The sequence below is a fragment of the Passer domesticus genome, chromosome 15 (assembly GCF_036417665.1).
Source record: "Passer domesticus isolate bPasDom1 chromosome 15, bPasDom1.hap1, whole genome shotgun sequence".
Classification (NCBI taxonomy): domain Eukaryota; kingdom Metazoa; phylum Chordata; class Aves; order Passeriformes; family Passeridae; genus Passer; species Passer domesticus.
This window is the reverse complement of record NC_087488.1, coordinates 7,343,575-7,364,814: the sequence shown is the minus strand read 5'-3', so window position 1 is coordinate 7,364,814 and position 21,240 is coordinate 7,343,575. Positions and strand designations below refer to the sequence as shown.

General features: G+C 40.0%; 1 protein-coding gene across 1 annotated transcript; it reads left to right on the top strand.

Annotated features, from left to right (window-relative positions):
• The first annotated feature begins 1,871 nt into the window (after positions 1-1,871).
• On the top strand, positions 1,872-15,831 carry ERCC4 (ERCC excision repair 4, endonuclease catalytic subunit). The gene is made up of 11 exons (XM_064390020.1): positions 1,872-2,080; positions 3,622-3,802; positions 6,512-6,707; positions 8,048-8,255; positions 9,339-9,519; positions 9,868-10,002; positions 10,578-10,688; positions 11,816-12,407; positions 13,123-13,215; positions 13,837-13,949; positions 15,001-15,831. Exons 1-11 carry the CDS (start codon positions 1,907-1,909, stop codon positions 15,732-15,734), a joined length of 2,718 nt encoding a protein of 905 aa, XP_064246090.1. The 5' UTR covers positions 1,872-1,906; the 3' UTR covers positions 15,735-15,831.
• Positions 15,832-21,240: the final 5,409 nt, after the last annotated feature.

Here is a 21,240-nt window from a genome sequence, read left to right as displayed (position 1 = left end):
AGTAATATATATATATATATATATATATATACAGTAAAAATAAAATTGTAATACAGGGATGCCAGAAATATTTTATCTGGACAATTAGGAAACATTCTGTCTACTTCCTGTAGGAAACAGTAGGGCAAGGAAATGGCTGAATCCTGAATTATATGGACAATTCTGTAGGATTCTGAAATTCCTCAAAGAAGTAACCTTATTGGGCTTCAGTTTTCCATACAGCACACAAAAACAGCAATAAATGTTAATGGTAATCGTTGTGTTACTCTGTAAGGCTTTGTTTTGTTCAGTTAAATGACCTGCAGTCCACAAAAATGAAACCTTGTTAAAAAAAAAAAAATATTTTCTGACATTTTTATGATCTTATATAAGTTTTAAATGAAACATCAGAGAGCTTATTGGCAGCCAGATAAAAGTGAGACTCAAAGCACAGGATTTGCTACAACAGTCAGCAATGTGAACTTGCAAAGAAAAAATTGTTTCGGTATCAGCATAAAATTTGATAAACATGAAATGTGCATGAGAAAAATCAAGACTAGTTCCCATATTTTATTAATTTTTGCCTGTTTTTAAAGACTTGTTTTCTACTTTGCCCTGAGGACCTGTGCTGTGTTTAAAAATACAAAGACATACATTGTTAATAATCCGCATTTTTCCTACATTAATTTAAACTGTTTTTTAGCATAATTCTGACTGTGTGGAAAATTTACAAATAATGCTTTGCAAAGTGCCTCTTCATTAACTGTGCTGATGTGCAGTAAAGGAACATGTTGGCAGTGTACGCTTTATTTTCCCTCATTAGAAAAACACGGAAACCCAAAGGAACCCCCACTGCAGCTGCAGTTGACACAGGTGACAGTGTGAAACAAAGAACTGAAAGCGTTTATTTGAATATGTTTGACCGTTGACTCAACGCCCTGATAACGGCATTTTACCCAAAGTAGGCATTATTGACAGAGATAACAGGAATCGGTGCCCACAGTAAAGAGAAGCGATGGGAACACTTTGCGCAGACCCCCAGGATGGAAGGAGCGGGCAGCGCTGCCCCGCAGCCCCGCACACAAAGCCGGCAGCCTTCTCCTGCCCTTTCCAGAGCGGGGTCTTGGCCCAGCTGAGCCGGGGCCGCCCGGGCGCTCTGAGCAGCCGGGGCCACAGGGAGGAGTCCCTGCCACGGCAGGGCGTGGAACTGGCAGATGTGAGGGTCCTTTCCATCCCAAACCCTTCTGTGCTTCCATGATGCTCGGCTGAATTGCAGGGAAAGTGAGGAGTGCTCTGCATTTCCAGCTGTTTCCGAAAGCAGCTCTGAGGAGCGCCTTCACCCCTCTGGACACAGACTACATTTTGCGCACTGACCGGGCCGGCACCACGGAAACGGCGAGGGGCCGATGCTGGTGAGAGGAGTGCCCAGGAGAGTCTGGGTTTGGTGCTTAAAAAGTGCAACTACCCGGCAAAAAACAACGGAATGACAGAATATTTGAGTAGGCAGGCCCCACAAGAACCATCCAACTTCTGGCCCTGCACAGGACACTCCAACAATCCTGCCCTGAGAGCGGTGTCCAAATGCTCCTGAAGCACTGCCAGTCTTGGGGCCGTGACCACTGCCCTGGGGAGCCTGTGGATGAAAAACCTTTTCCCCCTGTCTAACCCAAACACAAAATGATTGGACAAGACGGGCCACCTGGCATTAGCACTCGGCACACGCTCCCCGCGCGGGGAGAGGCGGAGGCTCATGTGGCCGCAGTAGGAGCCCGCAGTGGGTACCCATGAGGGGACGGACATTTCCCTGAGGGACCCTCCCGTCCGCGCGCGGGGCGGGAAACCGCCCGGCCTGGAGGACCGCGCGCGGGCCCGGCAGGGGGCGCTGTCGGGGGGCGCGCGCGCGCGCGTGCGCGGGAGCGGTGCCGCGATGGCGGCGCTGCTGGAGTACGAGAGCCAGATCTTCCTGGAGCTTTTCCACCGCGACGGGCTCGTCGTGTGCGCCCGCGGGCTCGGCATCGACCGCCTGCTGCTGCGCTTCCTGCGCCTCTACTGCGAGCCCGCCAGCCTCGTGCTCGTGCTCAACACCAGCCCCGCCGAGGAGGTGAGGGCAGCTGCCGGCGCCCGCCCCTTCCCCTCCCGGCTGCGGCGGGCGCGTCCCGGCGGCGCTGCCGCTGCCCCGGCCGGCGGAGCGGCTCCCCGGGCTGGCGGGAGGGTGTGCGGGCTCGGGTGAGGGCAGCGCGGGGGCTGTGCACCGGCCCCGGCACAGAACCACGGACGGGTCGGGTTGGCAGGGAGCACAGTGCCCATCTCCCATTCCCCGCTCAGGCAGGGTCCTTCCAGAGCACACAGCACAGCACTGTGTCCAGACACAATTCTGGAATATCTGCAGCGAGGGAGACTCCCCAGCCTCTCTGGACAATCTGTCCCAGGGCTCGGTCACTCACAGGGAAGAAGTTCTTCCTCAGGTGGAACTTGCTGGGCATCAGTTCCTGCCCATCCTCCTGTGCCACTGCTGGGCCCAGGGAGCAGAGCCCGGTCCCTGCCCTGAGCCCTCCCTGCTCACACTGGCACACACTGGCGAGGTCTGCTCTCAGCCATCTCCTCTGGGGGCTGAACAGCCCCAGCTCCTTCAGCCTTTCCTCACAGGAGAGATGCTCCAGTCCCCTCGTTCTCTTTGTCACCCTCTGCTCCCCGAGCTCCGTGTCCCTTTTGTCCTGAGGTGCCCAGAGCTGGACCCAGCACTGCAGATGTGCCCCAGCAGGGCTGAGCAGAGGGGCAGGGTCACCTCCCTGCCCTGCTGGCACTGCTCTTCCTGACGCACCCCAGCATCTCCTTGGTCTTCTCGGTCACAAGGGCACTGCTGTCCCCCCGCAGGCCCTGGGGAAGCTGTCAAACCACACACATTTGGGATCAGGGCAGCTGGATTTCTACTCCTGCAGCACAATGAAGTTCTAGTAAAACAAATTACCTAAAACAAGTAAATAACTTAAAAGTAACCAATGAGGAGAAAGGGATGAAACATGCTTGTTGGACTTGATGTGTTTGTGGCTAATTGTACCAAAAAAAACCTGCTTTTTTTTCTCTGGAACCAGGCAAATTTCCCACCATCAGGAAGGGGATGTCTTGGGGGACCTTTTATAGCAACCATAGGTGAATAAAGATCTCAGCTGTGGTTTATAAGATTAAGCTTGGTGTATATGATCTACCTGCTGTAGTCATCTCATGACTATAGGTGATGGCACTAAAAGATGATCTCTTCCCAATTCTCTGTTCTTAAGGCAGTATTAAAATTGCATTTTCTCTGAAAATGGGATATCGAAGTATAAGTAAATGTAAGCTCCTTGAAGTATCAGTTGCTCATTTTTATGTAGGTATTATCTAGTTACTACTGACTATGTCGATTTTTTTTATCACCTAGATGAGTTTGAAACTGAAGTATGTCAAAAAAGAAAAAAAATCATAAAAAATCATAATAATTCTGACTTCTTCTATTATGTTATACTATTGTGTCTTAATTTGTTTTCAACAGCTCCTCAAAATTACCAGAGTAAATAAATTACCAGAGTGAAATAAAGGTGCTTTATGGATCCCTTTTTCTGGATACAACAACAGTGTCTTGTGTTTTTATTGTGTTTGGTTTAGGAGTATTTTATTGATCAGCTGAGGTCAGATGGAGTTGTTCATCTCCCTCGACGCGTTACCAATGAAATTGCAAACAACACTCGATATGAATTTTATACACAAGGAGGAGTTGTCTTTGCAACAAGTCGGATCCTTGTGGTAGATTTCCTTACTGACAGAATTCCTGCCAATCTCATTACCGGTAAGAGCTTAATGAAATAAAGCTAAGAGTGTTCTGTTTGACAATACACAAAGCTTCAAAAAAGATTCTATATGAAGAATTCTACTAATGGGTAGAGATTGAAGAATTATTCCTTTTTTTTTTCCCCCCACCAAGACTGAGGTGAAAGGAGCAAATATGTAGTTCTTTTGTTCCTTTTTTTTTCCCTCTTAACTCATTTGCCTTATTTAATCATACAGTTTAAAAATGCTTTCAAAGAAGAATAATTGATTGCACTTGGTGAAATAGTGTCCTGGGGTTTATTGGACACTGGCCTGCCATTAAAACAGATTTTAGATGTCATGCTTTATAACCCATGCACACTACCTATATTTTTGCATTAACAAATTACTCCTGATGACTTCTCATAAAAAAATACCTTACTAATCTTTGTATTGACACACTTGGATGCTATGCAAATAGCAGTATTATGAAGTAATGTTGTTACTGCAATTGTAAAGATTTGGAGAATAGCTTGCAACCTTTTTTTGTAGTTATGTAGAAGCTATACATGGAAGATGTGAGAGTTACCCTTCTCTCCTTATGTTCTGTTTGCCTTCTCCCCCAGCCACTCTTGTTTTTGTGTTCCTGTCTAAGCTGGAAACCCTGTTACAGCCTGGAGAGCTGGAAAAAGAGAGCTCTAAGAGCCAGGGATTGAAGAATAGTTTGCTGTTTTCTAAGTGTTAACATCTTAATGATTAAACATAGCTGAATATTGTATGCTTACAGGAATGTGAGTTTCTGCTTCAGAAGCTGTACCTCCTTCCTTTTAGTCAAGCTACAGCAAGTTCCACTGTAAAACATTTTGAACACGTTTATGCTGGAGTTGAAGAACACCAGATTTCTAATTCAAAAGAAGTGTATAGGTTTTCTGGGCAACCTGTGCTGATTTCTCTTTTTCCCTTGACTTCTTCCTCTTTACCTTTCTACCCTACCAAAGAGGAAAAAAAAACCATGAAAAGAAGGAATGCAGTAAAGCTTTAAAACTGGTGCTGTCCTATAGTGCCACAGAGCTGTGACAGGTTTTGCATTGCCACCAGAGGTCGGTGTGAGAGCAGCTGCAATCGACTGGTGGCTTCATTCCCAGCCTCCCAACACCTGGGTCTGTGTGCCTTGTCTGTGTGTGAGATTGTACAACAAAATCTTGCAGTAGTGTTTCATGAGGAGGTAACAGCAAAAGCCTTTCTAGGTGTTAAAAATGTCATTTGCAAAATCAGTGTGAATTAACATCTGATGAACTCAAAAATCCAGCTAAATTAAGACAAGAAATTATCACTGCAGTAAAGCAGAATTATTCCTGGTGGTTTTAGCTGAGTAGAAATTATATACTTGACAGCACAGTGAAACTAAGTTGGTGTAATAAAAAGTGGCAAGTTGTTTCTACCCAGGCGTTCAGAGCAGGTGTGAACTCCCTTCATAGGCAGATACATGTTGACTAAAAGCAGGGAGGTATTACAATAAACACAGTCTTACTGACCTGTTAGAAATTCTGTCTTTCCTGTCATGTCCATCTGGGTTCATATACTGAAAAATTTGGAAGGTGTTCAGAGATGATCATTATTATGTACTGAAAAATTTTCTTCATACGACAGGTCTAACAATATCTAGATAGAAAAATACCTTGGAGTGGATTATTTCAGGACTTAATCATGAATGGCAAGCAGTTACATGGAAATATATTTTCTGGACACTTCTTCATTTAGCAGCCAAAGGCATGTTAAAATCAATGGCTGGATGCTGAGTTGAGGAGACTTGTTACAGAAATTAAGTGCTTTGTAAGTTTATTAGCTTATGTAGGCACAAGGTGAAACCTGTGATGTTTGATGTCCTTTCCTTCCGTTTTAGAAAGGCATTTATGATTCCCCTGGAAGCTGTAAGCAGGTACCACATAGGCCTGAATTCAGTAGTGGGAGGGGGAAAATAATACAATCTGCCTTTTAACATGATTAGCATGAGGAAAAAACAAGCCTTGCTTTAGCAGGTTTTGGCTGAGCGAACTGTGAACTCCAGAAATGTTCACCTCAAACCTGTAATTAAATTAAACTGTTGTTTCATTTCTCTTTATTTAAATGTGCTTGATAAGTCTTTTATTCCTATTGCACCCATAGCCATGAAGAAAACTGATATATATCTCATATATTTTATAATACTTGTTGTCCTTGAGTGTGAACATGACTGTCAGATAGGAGAGAAAAGCAAAACAAATGTTTTCAGAAGTTCTTTGATTATGCAAGCACTTGAACTGTCACCAATGAAAGTTACTTGACAAGTCTGTAATTCCAGAATTTCTCTGAACAGAAGAATTCAACTATCACAGCCTTGAAGACATCAAACTTGCTTTGTTGTAACAGTGTGTTGTGTCGTGCATCTGCTTTTCCTGCTTTTAAAGGCTCAAGTTCAAGTTATGCCTCAGGAGTAGAGAATTTTCCTAGCTACTAAGTCCTGCCACTCATGCACAAGCTTTTTTTTTTTTTTTCCTGTTAAAGATGCATTATTAACCCTGTTCTGTTATTTGGCAATTCCATGGTACTGAAACTGAAGAGTCACTTGGTTCAACCTTCATTTTAGAAGACTTAAATTTCTGTATTTAAAACAACAGTAGAAGAATAAGACAGTTGTGAGGAAAAATCTGTACAAACGTGGACCTTTCTGTATTTTTTTTAAACTTGATTATCTTTTTTCTTTTGCCAGGCATTTTGGTGTACAAAGCACACAGAATCATTGAGTCCTGTCAGGAAGCGTTCATCTTGCGACTTTATCGCCAGAAGAACAAGCAAGGCTTCATTAAAGCTTTTACAGATAATGCAGTTGCATTTAACACTGGCTTTTGTCATGTGGAAAGAGTGATGAAAAATCTTTTTGTTGGGAAGCTTTATCTGTGGCCAAGGTGAGGCACTTCTTTACTTCGCTGGAGAGTTAAACTTAGAGGAAAGATGAAGGATTTTACAGCAGGTTCCTAAGAAAATTAGGTGTATGTAGTCACACTGCTAATCTGTGTTCCCTCCTCTATTCCCAAACAAATTTTTTTCAGTTTTTGACAGAAGCGGTCTTAGAGATGCTGAATTTCTGAGAGTATTTTGAAAATGGACTCTACTTGATGGTATTAAGGGAATTGACCTTATGGCAGAGCTCTCCTGTTAGTCAACAGAAATCACAGCAAAAACGGACATTCTTAACAGTTTAAGAAAACCTTCTCTTACTAAACAAGAGTACTTAAGCCATGAAATGAAAGGAAAACAGTCTCTCAGTTCTGCTGCTCATGGACATGTTTGTTTCCAGCTGTTATGAAACTCCATGCATCTCTTTCTACATGTCAGATTATTTTAATCTTCGTACACACATATGCTGTGTATGAAGAATATTTCTTGATGACTGTTAAAAAACAAATTGCTAAAATGTGGCATGCAGAGAGTCTTCCAGGAGCAGTTCCACAACTGAACTGAGCACTCTGATGTCAGTGCTCTTGCCCTGGGCAGGAGCTCTGCCCATTTGTTCTGTTAGTCCAGGCTGGAATGTGCTTCACTCCTTCCTAGTGAATGGCTCCTCTGCATTGTAAATCCCTTAATAGTCTTTCAGTATCCCAGGGAAGTAGACGTGCACGTACCTGGGGTAGGAAAGGTTGAGTAGAAGCTCTCAAGCTCTCTAGATTTCCTTCCTTGACTTCCATGAAAAGACCTGGGCTGCAGTAAGGGAAATGTCTGCGCAGTTGCAGAGGTCAGCAGCCATCGGGGTCTCTGAGCCTCCTCCTGTCAGGAACAGTCAGTGGCATCTCTGGATCTGTGCAGCTGGAGTGGCTCCAAAGACAGGGTTCCAACAAGGACCTGCAGGTTGTCATTGCAAGCTGGAACATCATAAAATCTGCTGGTGCAGCCATGTGATTTCAGAGAATTTCTGAACCCTTTCCAGTTTCTCCTTTATATGATTTTTGGGGCTTATTTTAATATTTGTTATATGTGATGACGATGCAGAATCCAGTGCAGTAATTTTCCATGGATCATTCACCAGCACTGTAGGCTCACATGACTAGAATGACTACAGTCATAATTGTGGAACAGATGGTTTTCCAAGGCTCTTCATAAGATTGCACTCTTCACATCAGTACAAACTGATTTAGGAATTAACTTAGTTGTTTACATTTTAAAGAATTGTAGTTTATACAAACTTTTGAGTAATTCTAAGCCAAATACAACTATCCATGTAAATCTTAAGAAGCTGTTTTTCTCTTAGATTTCATATAGCAGTGCACTCGTTTTTAGAGAAGCATAAACCTGAAGTGGTGGAAATACACGTGGCAATGACCCCTGCTATGCTTGCTATCCAAACTGCAATCCTGGACATTCTGAATGCATGTCTGAAGGAACTCAAACGTTACAACCCAGCTCTTGAAGTAGAAGATCTATCTTTAGAGAATGCTATTGCTAAACCTTTTGACAAGGTAATAATTTTGATTGTTCTGCAGTGTCTAAGTAACAGGATATAGATCTCCAAAGTGCCTGCCATGCAAACAGAAATGTTATTTGAAAAATAGATAACCAGCAGCAGCTGAGTGTTCTCCCATGACATGTTTATTACTGGTACAAGGGGATGTAATGTTGATGTGACAGTTGCCAGTAGAGTTTTTGATGTATTGCTATTATTGTTCTTCCTTCATTTCCAAACTCTCAAGAGTAAAAACACCCCAATTCATGGTTATAATAGTAATTGTTGCTGCTGTTATTAAAAAGACAGCTGCAACTTCATCTCAGAATACTTTGTAGGTAAGTATCAGTAATTGCCATACACATTCTCCCCTTTTCCTTGTGCATGTCTTGCTTGTGTTTTTTATTTTCTCTAGTAGGAGATGCACTGTATGTAATAGACAATATGCACATGCATGCATCTGCTGTGTCTTTAATCATTGTGTATGTCAATAACTTTGTGTTCACTGTTATTTTTGACAGATCTGCAATGTGTGGTACACATATGCTTTTGTTAGGGTGAAATCAGCTGTCATAGTGCAACACAGTTATTGGTTAACTGTGATATAATCTAAATGGAAGGCCTTCTGTACTTGAAATATTTGAAGGTTCTTTCTTGGGCTCTAAAAGTTGCACACCTTCATGGTACCTATCTTGATTTTGGAAACTTTGTAATGTTTTTTTTCTGTACCTAAGTAAAGGACACTAGATATAAATACAACAGGCCAGTACCAGTAAAATAAGGATTTTTTTTTATATAATTTTACCAGTATTTTGTTATTAGATGGAGAGGAAAAAATTTGCTTAAAACATTAAATTATATATTTCTGCTAATTGCTGAAATGTTTCATAAAGACATCTATATTATGTTAACTTTGCTAAAATATGCTAACTTATATCAAAACAAATATCTCACCAGTACATATTTACTTTGGTATCTGTAATAACTTTGGGAAACCAGAGCATCCCCTGCAAAGTTAAAGTGCATTCTCAGCTTGGTTGGAAGCTATAATGCAATACTGTATGTTTGACACTCCGAACTTTCCAATTTTAATTTCCAGACAATACGTCACTATCTAGATCCTCTCTGGCATCAGCTTGGAGCCAAGACAAAGTCTTTGGTCCAGGATTTGAAGATCCTACGCACTTTGCTACTGTATCTAACCCAGTACGATTGTGTTACTTTCCTTAATCTCCTGGAGTCACTGAAAGCGAGTGAAAAAGCTTTTGGTGAGAATTCAGGTAAACACGGAATAACCACACAAGTTAATGCATGAAACGGTGCGATGTTGATGTTTTTAATTATCGTTCCCAAACATATGAAGGTATCTAATTAGGTTTTACACAACCAGCCATAAGGACGTAGGTTTTTATTGACAGATACTTCTTTCATCTTCCCACTTAACTGCTGTTACTTAACAGTGTGAGATTTGCATCACATTTCTGTCTTTTATTAAGCTGGTGATTACACAGCAAGCAGGTAGGGCAGGTATACCAGCTGAAGATCTGGGGCTTTTATTGCAGAGGGTTGGAACACATACACATTGCAGATGTCAAACTACTACTGCTTCCTTCTCATTTCCTCTCCAGGCTGGCTGTTCCTTGACTCCAGTACTTCAATGTTTGTGAATGCTCGAGCTCGAGTTTATCGCATTGCAGATGAGAAACTGAATCAGAAAGGCAAAGGCTCAGGCTCTGAAAAACGTGATGTAAAGAAGGAAAATGGTACTGATCATTCCTAATTTTAAGTTTAAGAGTGTCACACGATTCCAAGTGCTTTGCATATTATTTCTTGTAGTCTGGTTCCCTGCATGAACTTCCACAGCTCAGGATCTCAGTCTGTTAGCTGGGATAAATTGAGATATAATCTTAGTTCCAAAAGCATATGATAAACAACATAAAAGAGTCATGAAGTAGAGGATTCTCCTAAGCTTGCTCAGCTGATCACTAGAAGAGCTTTTGTGAAATTGTTCTTGCATTCCGTTGATGTTTAGCTTCATCTTTATTATCTTACGTGAAAGAGTAGGAGGCTGTGGTTGCTTTTATTAAAAAATATATTCAGGAGTTTCAGAATTGAAGAATGAGTGAATACTTCAGTGTTTTGCTTCACAAAAGCATTTATCTCCATTTTTAAATTTAAGAGTGTTCTCCACCTTATTAGCATAACAAGTTGCATATGTAGGTTGTTGAATATCATATGTGCCAACAACCATCACACTATTGACATTTAACCACTGATTTAAAGTCTGAAGGATATTTTGCCTGCAAGAGCTGCTATGTTCAATCTTACTTTGTTTCAGAGCTGAAAAGGGAATTGGTTCTAGAAAGTAACCCAAAATGGGAAGCTTTGAGAGAAGTACTGAAAGAAATTGAAAATGAGAATAAGAACAGTGACAACCTTGGTGGTCCAGGTAAGACAATACTAAATTATGCAAGTTTTCCAGGAATTCTACTGGTTTGTACTTCTACTTGACCCTGGAGAGAAGGAACTAACTGTTTTCTGTAGTTTTATCAAAGAGCTGGTTTAAATTTAGTAATTTGTGGCCTCAAGATGAGGAATTTATGTACATTATGTACATAAACTATGTAAAATTAAACTTTTATTAGGTCTTGCTCTAAAAGAGAAATGCTGTTCCTACAATGCAATACTTTTTAGGAAAGAACATGAATTATTCTGAAAAAATATTTTAGGTTACATTTCAGTAGTGTACCAATACCTTAGTTCGAAGCCAAATAAAACAGATGTGGAGATTTATAATGATCAAGGTACCCATTCACTCATTTCTGAAGTTTGGGTTCAAAACAAAAATAGGGGTTCTGTCTTACACCCTTTATAACGTGCACATCCTTCTCATGCACCTAAAAATTTGCTTTGCATGGGTTGCATGTAAATGAGGTAGAGATTAGGAGGCAGGGAAGAGAGTCTAACTGCTTTGCTGCCTTTCCTATTTTAGAGCTTTTCATTCCCTTAAAATTTAGCAAGTTTTATTTTAGGAAATAGTAAGGGTAAAAAAGTGCTCTTTTCTCCCACCCACAGTGTTCTGACTCTGGGTAAGAACTGGCTCTCTCTCCTAGTGTTGTAGGAGTTTATCTGAGTCAGCTTGCAGAGAATTATTATTCACAAATGTCAATAATACTGTGTGAAACATGTGTTCTGTAGATTCTCTAACGCAGCTGACAAATTAGAATGGTCTAAATTAAGTTCTCTCTTATTCCACATCTTAAAAATGAGTAGTTTTTTGAGTATGTCTCAACACACACTGTATCTGCCTCATTTCCAATGGTCAGAAGGAAAACTTTATGAATTTAGATATTGTAAGAAAAAGGAATGTTGAACTTCCATTAACCTACTCTAATTTTATTTGGTATAAAAAGCCATGCAATTTAGATTCTCCCGAAGCTGTGACAGCCCAGTCTCAAGGCATTTGGCAGGCACAGGGCTTGGATCAGTGCAAGCCACTGGCTCGGGAGGTGCTTGTAGCTGGATAAGAAGCACAGCATTACAGGCTGTAAACATGCTATTGTTTCTTGACTGCAGGGCAAGTGCTCATTTGTGCCAGTGATGACCGAGCCTGTGCACAGCTCAGGGAGTATATTATTGCTGGAGCAGAAGCTTTTTTAACAAGACTATACAACAAAACCTTCGGAAAGGACGAGAAAGCTGGAGAAGTGTGGATTATGGACAGAAAAGCCATCAAGTCCAAAGGAAATGCCAAACCAGACACAGGGCCTCAAGCAAAAAAAGCCAAACTGACAGCTTCTTCAAAACAAAATAAACAGAAGAAGCAGCAAGACCGGACTCTAATCCAAATGATAGGGAAAACTGAGGAGGAAAAGAGAGAGGAGGTTGAGGTTGAAGACAACAAAGAATTAAGTGATAGCCAAGAAGGCAACACTGAAGAGATGATTCCTGAAGATTTTGATTTGAACTTGCCCTCAGATTGTTACTATGGGATTTTCAAGGACCCGCTGACAATTATCCACCCGCTGCAGGGGTGTGGGGATCCCTACGCGCTCACTCGGGTGCTGCACGAGGTAGAACCCAGATATGTTGTGTTGTATGATGCAGAGCTCACTTTTGTTCGGCAGCTGGAAATCTACAAGGCAAGCAGGCCTGGGAAGCCTTTAAGGCAAGTTGACTTGGCCAGGGTAATTCTAGTCTGAAAAGATAAAATTGGAAGTGCACTGTCAACAGTCAATGCAGAACATGCTGCTGTTCATTTTCATTAGCTACCTTCCAGTTCCTGTTGAGCCCTTAAGTTTAAACAAAAGCAGAATGTCTGGTGTAACCAGAAGATAATTTTTACTTTCCAGCAGGTATTTAGTCCCTTAACAGCAGAAGCATATCTGTAAAAAAAAAAAAGAAACAATTCCAAGATCTTTGCTTCAATGATTTTAGTGACAGTAGATCATTTTCAGGTGGTGTAGTCTCATTTTAAACCATCTCTGAAGATACGATTTTTAAAGAAAAGTATTTATTTTGGGTTTAATTAATTTTCATATTTCCTGATGTTCATCATGCTGAAGACCAGTAATTCAGAAACTGTAACAGAGAAACAAGTAAAGGAAACACAATAAAGAAAATTAATATTTGCAGTTATAGCATTGGCTGACAGAAAGATCCCCACACTGGATATATGTATTTAATATATCTGGAAAGTGCAAAACTCAGTTTTATGAATAAATGTCACGTACTGATTAAAAATATAGAAAACTTAAAATTTAATATGCTATTAACTAACTTGTCAGGCATTTACTGCTACTGACCTTAAATTTATGGTTGTGAATTTTTTTAACTTAATACAATGTTTTGTGACCTCTTTTTTTTCTCTTTTATACCTACAGAGTTTATTTCCTCATATATGGGGGCTCCACAGAAGAGCAGCGCTACCTCACAGCTCTGAGGAAAGAGAAGGAGGCCTTCGAAAAACTCATTCGGTAACACAGTTGGTTTACCTGCCTTTATAATTAGGGTTTCATGTAATTCCCCAATTTGCTTACATTTTAAATAGAGTGAAGTTCTTAACTTTGTGAAGGCTTTAAATAAATTCAATTCTTTGTCAGATGTAAAGACTTTCCTATTGAAAATCACCAAAAAGTCAAAACTTTCCTTTTCAAAGCACCTGGTATTTTGTTTAATAATTTTAGCAGGATTTAATATTAACATAAAGGCTAATTGGCATCACTTGAATTTTTTCCTAATTATCTATGAAGTTCATTTGTGTCATTGTGTTTTTGCAGGTAACATTTCTTGTAAGATAATTTCTAAAGCTTTTCTAACCTAAGTCAGTTGAGGAAACAAAACATCTCCTTAGACTGTATATGACAGTATTTTTACTGACAGAGCTTCTCAGCAGGTTACAGTGCTATTACTAGTCATTAGTTCCTTTGTAAAAGGAAAAACCTAGAAAAATTCAGTAAATTGCATTTCTGATCGGGGTTGCATTTAATATTAAACTATATATAATTTTACATCTGCATGAAGGGTATTGAAGTATTTCAAGCTTCTTTACTCCTGTATTTGCAGTTTTTAGTGTGTGTTTGTTTGTGGTTCCTTAGAGAGAAGGCCAGCATGGTTGTTCCTGAAGAGAGAGAAGGAAGAGATGAAACAAACTTAGTCCTCCTCAGAGACGCCAGACCTGCCTCTGCCTCTGTTGACACACGCAAAGCAGGTGAGCTGCTCCTAGGTCAGGCTTGCAGCCCAGAGCTTTCCAAAAGTCCCATAACTATTGCACTTTAAATCACCCTCAAACATCTGGGGCAGACACGTTGTACATTGGCTCTGCAGTCTTCATGCTAAAGAAACGTTATTTCCCAGTGACAATGAACTGTGGTTTCCTTTGAAAATACAGGTTAATGAAGTATTTGACCATTAAGACTGATACCATTTGGATTCTTCCTAGTCAGATTGTTGGTTGTCAAGGTGTCTTGTACTGCTTGTAGGAAGAGAAATTAAAACATACAAGCTGAAGTCTGCAGATGGTCAAAGGCAGTGTTGTCCTTGAGCTAGTAAATGTTGGGGATTTCTTTTCATCTTGACAAAACATGCTGCCTGGGTAAACAACTGCACATTTTGGGTTTGATCACTTCCTTTGTAATAAAGTGTCCTTTTTCTTTTGTTGCAATTCTAACCATATTTTTGTTCTTTTCGTCTGACAGGTATGCTATTCCTCTGCCTGTTTTCTTTACTGTTGTTTCTGAAATCCTGCTCTCCTTTGCCATATGCTCTCTAATCTTTGCTATTACATCTTTTGTGCCCTTGGTGCTGCAGTCTCTTTATGTGTCCTGCAGATCTGTAGAGCACAACACATAATTCCCACAATAAAGTGCAGTATTTCTGTGGGAAACAGGTGGAAATAAAAGGGATCAGCTTCATTATCTTGTTTTGCTGGCAGCCTTTTAAAGATTTCCCTGATACATTAAGCTGTAGATAAAAATTATTTAAATTAATTTCATTGTCATCTCTACAAAGCTTTCAGCAAGTAGCGTGGTAGTTCTATCAAGCTGCAGAGCATTCTCCATAAACTACAGTATATATTTAGGCGAGTAATTTTTTTTCTCTAACATTACAAATCAAATGAAGTCTGGATTTCTTGTACTGCTGAATTTGAGGTATAAGTTAAGATGAAAAGTCCATCCATTGCAGAAGCCTTGGCAGCACACAGGAGAACCAGAGCAGGAGGTGCCAAGTATGGGAATAACTGTGTTTATTTTGCTCTTCAGGTGGACAGGAACAGAAGGGTGTTCAGCAAACCATAATCGTGGATATGCGGGAATTCCGTAGTGAGCTTCCGTCACTGATCCATCGCCGAGGGATCGACATTGAGCCTGTGACCTTGGAAGTTGGGGACTATATTCTAACCCCTGACATCTGTGTGGAGCGGAAGAGCATCAGCGATCTGATCGGTTCCCTGAACAACGGCCGGCTGTACTCCCAGTGCGTGGCCATGTGCCGCTACTACAAGCGGCCAGTTCTCCTCATTGAGTTTGATCCTAACAAATCCTTCTCCTTGATCCCACGAGGCTCTTTACAGCCAGAAATTTCCAGCAATGATGTTACTTCTAAACTAACCCTTCTCACCCTGCACTTCCCAAAGTTACGGATCCTGTGGTGTCCCTCTCCCCACGCTACTGCTGAACTCTTTGAAGAGTTGAAAGAAAACCGTCCCCAGCCCGATGCAGAAACAGCGATGGCCATCACCGCGGATTCCGAAACGCTCCCCGAGTCAGACAAGTACAACCCTGGGCCTCAGGACTTCCTGCTGAAAATGCCAGGGGTTAATGCAAAGAACTGCCGTGCCTTAATGACCCACGTTAAAAGCATTGCAGAGCTGGTGACACTGTCCAAGGACGAGCTATCCAAGATTTTGGGTAATGCTGCCAATGCCACACAACTCTTCGACTTTATTCACCTGACCTATGCAGAGGCACTAGCCAAAGGAAAAAGCAAAAGATGACTCATGAGATTGTTCAACACACAGCACAGATAATCTTTTCTGGCACAGTACTTTGGCAAATACATGAAATATTTTAATAAATGCCCCTCTAAGATAACCAGCTGTTTCTTGCTAATGCTATTCCATCAGTTTTAATATGTGAGTTAATTATTACTGAAGGCAAGTTTCAAGAGGAAAAATTACTTTTAATAGAGAAATGTGAATTATTTTTATTCTTTTTAAAGCACTTTACCTAATTCTATAATACCACTGAGTTAACTAAATGAAGTTTTTCACCAAGACCATAAGAATTAAGTGCTAAGACTAACTGATAAAGGTGTTTTCTTGAGAAAGTTATGATGTCTTGTTCAAGCTAAAAAAGTGCTGTGTTTTGATTAGTCTGGGTGACCTGCTGCACGATACAACACTGCTTTTGCCATTTTTAATGTCTCACTCTCTGGCAACTGCCACTTTTTGATTGACAGTGATGAAGCTATTTGAAACACGTTGTGGTCTTTACTCAGGAGTTTGTTTAGACTATACTGGGACTGAATCCTGAATTTTAGAACATGACCATAAGTCTTTGTCACAGTAAAATCCATTTGTATGCTATGCTCTACATTTTGCTTGCTTACCTTACTACCAGTTACACTTTTTACCATTCCAAAGCCAGTACAGCTCTGTCTTTCTAGATTTTGCAAAGTGCTTTCCTTTGGTCTAACTGGGTAGAGATTCTGTGGTGCCACAGGTGCAACTTAATTTTAAGTGTGCCTTACTTACACTTTTAAGAGGCTTTAGTTTTTACTCAGTTTTGATAGCTCTTTCACTGGAAAGTGAAAAATCTGGGTATACCATTGGCACTGTTCCTTTATACCAAAGAGTATTGCCTCTTGTATAATGTAGTCATTTTCTAAGCAAGGCTTTCCAAAAGTGTTTAAAGTTCTTCCAATACTGGCTTCTTTTGTGTCCTATTGCTCTTATATTTTTATGTCCCAAATCAACTGTCTGTCAATAAACTCAGTAAAGCCATTGTCACATAGAAGATAATACTTTTAGTGTTTTGAGTAACAAAAGAGGGAAACGTTTGTGAATATATGCATTGTTAAATTATATATTCTACAATGAACTTTGATACAACTGTGGAACAACTGCCATTGTCAAAAGGGTTGGTCCAGTGTTATTCCATGCTAATGTATTTACATTTGCTATTTACAAAACCTTTATCTATGACTTGCACATGTATTTATATGATTCTAATGGGAACAACAGACCAATATTATCTCCTTCATGAAATGAGAAAATATTTTTTGTGTTTGGTAAAAACTGTACTGTGCACTTTCAGGTAAAATGTTTATTGTGCATTTTAAATGTGACTTATGAATTGTTAACTTTAATCTATGGTTGAGCTATGACAAATTTCCAAGGGAACATTTTTCTGCAGGTGCAAATTTTAATATTAAATACACCCATAATAGGATTAAAATTTGTTCATTATCTTGTTTTTCATTTGGTTGTATTGATATGAAAACATTTTTTTTTGGGTGTGGTTTACAATCCACATCTTAGGGTTTCTATTACCCTAGATTCTAATTTATTTAATATGAGAAGTATTTCCATTTTTTTTGCTTATTCAAACTAATGTTGTGAGATGTGCAGAAGGCTGAGAATGCCTGTCAAGTGGTGCTAGGAGAACTGGAAATCAGAGTAAGATCAATGTGTCCTAAGTGCATGGCCTGTAGAGCCTGATTCAGAAAAGGGCAGCTGAGCAGTTTTTGAGAACAAACATTGTGCAGTGGGCATTAGGGTGCTCCATGAACTGTGGGTTTGGGGTTTTTCACAGATGCTGCCGTAGCTCTGCCAGTGAGGTTTGGGGTTTTTGCATTGATGTGTATGGGGTGAAAATGAAGGGTATAGTAACAGGTGATAAAGTTGTAGCTTTGTGTTGTGTGCTAGATCAAAGTTGCATCATGCAATTAAATAATTATTTGCTAAATATTTTAATGAAATTGCCTTTTGCTTATATGGGTGGAATTTCTGTAAATATTTTTCCTTTTTCTCTCTCTATGCAGGACTTGTCCTTTTTCTCTAGAACAGATTTGCCTTTTTTCTCTATGCATATATTGTTGCATGTCATTATTGCCCCTGTGCTTTGGCATTTCACTATATTTGGTTCCATGGCCAGTTCGAGCTGTGTCCTCCTGGGGCAGGAGGTACAGACTGTGCTCCAAGGTGGGAGAGGTCCTGTGTGCTGAAACCACTTATCCCTGAAATAATAGAGCCAAAGGCTCTGCCTGAATGCAGTCACAGCACAGGGTTGGGTGAATGATGAAAACCCTCTCTTTGATCAACAGTCATGGAATTTGTACATCTTGTCATTACTGATGATTTAAAATCGTGCTTTTTTATTAAAAAAGCAAACACAAACATCATCTGCCTTCAGTTTCGGAGTGTCTCAGCTTCTTGCTTGTCCCCAAACCAAGACTTCATGTTCCCAGGTCCCTCCGTAGGTGAAAGCCCCCTCTGAGGGGTTCACATGCTATAGAGTTGCCAAGTTGCTCCTTTCTACAACTTCTCCTGGGCTTTGATCACTGACAGTCCTTCTGGAATAACCACACAACCTCTTAGGAGCAAATGCAGCTTATATTAGCAAATCTATTTAGCACAGGATAGATGAAGCTGCAGCCCCTGTGTTCAGTTACCTGGTTACTGTTCCTGCTCATGGGGACACTTTTGCAGTCTCGAGCTACAGCTGCAAAAGGAGGCTTTGCTGGCCTCTGTTGTCACTGTGCAGTCCCTAACCAAAGCAAACTTTACTTGTTCTGCATGAACACATAAAGTAGGGCTTTTCTGGGAGCAGCTAGATTGATTGCTTTCAAAATTTAAATGTAAGCTAGTTGACCAGAAATCCACACAGTTTATAAAATATGTAGCTATGCTGTTAAAAACAGTGACTCTTTTGGAAAGTGGAAAAATTTAGGTGGGAGGATTGTTGTGATTGTGATTCCTCATTTGCAGAGTGATAGTGCAACCACAAATAACTTAATTTTTCATAATTAAGATATTTGTTGCTAAAGATTTCCTTAGTCAGGTTTCCCATTCTGACTGTAGAATAGAATCCAAAAGCAAACATCCGCCAAAAATAATTATTAAATTGATACATTACTTATATGCCAAACAGCATAAAGAAATGTAACTGAGTATCACTAAAGACACTTGTCCTGTTTCCAATATTTTAGGCTCCATGAGCTGGGGTTACAATCCTTTCCTAAGGACCATTTTAGGATAAAGTTCTCCTTAGCCCTTACTCCAAGATAACCAAAATTAAATTAATATTCAGTTGATCTGTTTTGTAAAATATGTGATTTTAAGAAATGCAAATAGGGTCAGAAACCAGCAAGTTCAGAAACCATTGCTCCAGCATTTTGTAATACTTTGTCATTATAACTCTTTTCATATGTTCATTCTTCATCTAGTAGCAAGAATTTTGGATATTTGCAGAATCAAACTAAGAATTAACCCTTAGGTACCTTCTTGCATTGAAAATACACTTACCAATAGTATCTTCACCTTCTTAATTTGAATGTCTTGATAAAGTTTTACAAGGAAATACTCAAATGTTATGTTTCAGTGCCGTTTTTTTTTTTATTTTGAGTACAAAATGTTAGGAACTCATCTCCCAGACTTTTCAATACAAAGAAGCTGACCATTTTTTAATTTGAGTCTTGATCTGTATTTTGAAAGCTTCTCCTCAACAAATTAAAGGGAAGAAATAACCTTTGCCACAGTCTTGGAAACAGGGAAGAACTGTTCAGTAGCTTGGCTGGCCAAGACTTAGCTGAGAGATGAATTCTTACTGAAGTTAGTGAGGGTAACCAGGGCTGCTACACTGCTATGGTGATTTGTTGTCTAAACAGAAGATGTTGCTGCAATATGTCAAAATGGGCCTGTGTATATACTAATTTTAGTGTCATTTTTCTTAAAGCATGACAAAGTTATCTTAATCCACAACTGCTCTAAAGCAGTCTTCCTAGGAACATTTAATCAGGGCTAAATAGATACCATTGTATCTTTTACCCTAGTTCTGTCTGTGAGAGCTTCCCTCTGTAAATTATAGTTTTCATTTCTGAGGTCCTCAGTTCCTCATTGTTACTTTTTTATTTCACGTTGGTCCTCTCTCAAAGAGCAGGAGCCTGGCATTATTAAACAGCTAACACAGTTTCCAAGCTGGCATTATTAGTCAGCAGTGCAATCTTGGTCCTGCATTCTCAGCTTCTTCCTCAGCTCTCAGAATGGCACTTAGACCACTCTTATTTTTATTCTTTCTTGTTTCGGAAAACACAGCAGCTATGTGTCAAAACTTTTTGGAACTGACTTGCCTTTTTAAATGTAACCTTTCTCATGTAAGTTCAGATCACAATCCATAGTCAAAGTAAAACCACATGTAAGTCTTCCTCTTTATGAGATGCTAAGGTTTACCATGAGCTAGGCCCAGAGTTTCAGAAACTATTAAGCTGGGACTACTGATTAAATTATTTTAGCCAGGAGCCAGAGAGTATGTTTATAATTTTGAGGGTAGAATTTTCATAATCACTACTAAATCTATCATATTTGTATAATAAATATATAAGGGGTTTATTTTAAAATACCATTCATATATTTAACTTCACTTGGATAAATAGTTCAATGAATTCAAATTTCATCTATCCAAACTCAGAAAACTTGGAATTTTACATAATTGAATTAGCAAGAAGAGAAACAAATTCCCACCCGTAAATTCAGTGCAATAGCTCTGGTTTCTGTCTTCTTAGTGGCTATTAGCTGTTGTCCACAGAAACATGCTAACCTTCAAATTTCAAGCACATAAAAACCATCTCCCAAGTGATTCAAAGCCCAGGAGTTTTCCCAGTGAAATTGGCACATGAAGCCTAAACTTGACAAGTCTGCATTTCAGCCCCCTAAAAATAGGCAGCACAGTTCTAATCTGAGCCCTGCAGTTCCATGAGGATACACAGTGCATTATCCATGTGCATTATCCCTCCTCTGAACAGCTCTGGGTGGATGGAATGTCCCAGCAATGTCCCAGCTGTGCAGCTGCAGTGGAGATCTGTGTGTCCTGTACTCACAGCACCATTTAGCACTGAATTAAGTAACATTTTACAGCTTCTTCATCACTTTCTTCTTGTGAAAATGTAAACTTTTGTGAATTTACTTTATTCTCAGATTCTCTATTCAACTTTTATCTTTCTTCTATTTTTCCTCTGGAATTTTCTGATTTATTTCTTTTTCACATCTCTTATCCTAACCATGACTGTCTGTATTCCTGTCCTTTTGTTTCCCTTCAAGAATGCTGTTTAAATATTGCGGCAATTTGTGATGTCTGTTGAGCACAAATAACACAGAATTCTTTGCAAGACTGGTTGCACTGAGCCTTGTCCAGTACTTACTATCAAGGGGATTACCTAAAAAAAGTGTTGTACTTTGCTTTCATTTTGGTCCCAGACTTGAGGCGTGTCACACTTGGAAAGCT

What these genes read in the sequence shown, in the direction of transcription:
- ERCC4 (XM_064390020.1), top strand. Translation starts at nt 1,907, where the DNA reads ATGGCGGCGCTGCTGGAGTACGAGAGCCAGATCTTCCTGGAGCTTTTC. An exon ending in TGACAACCTTGGTGGTCCAG is followed by an intron (nt 10,689 to 11,815) that starts GTAAGACAATAC and finishes TCTTGACTGCAG; the next exon opens with GGCAAGTGCTCATTTGTGCC. An exon ending in TGTTGACACACGCAAAGCAG is followed by an intron (nt 13,950 to 15,000) that starts GTGAGCTGCTCC and finishes TTTGCTCTTCAG; the next exon opens with GTGGACAGGAACAGAAGGGT.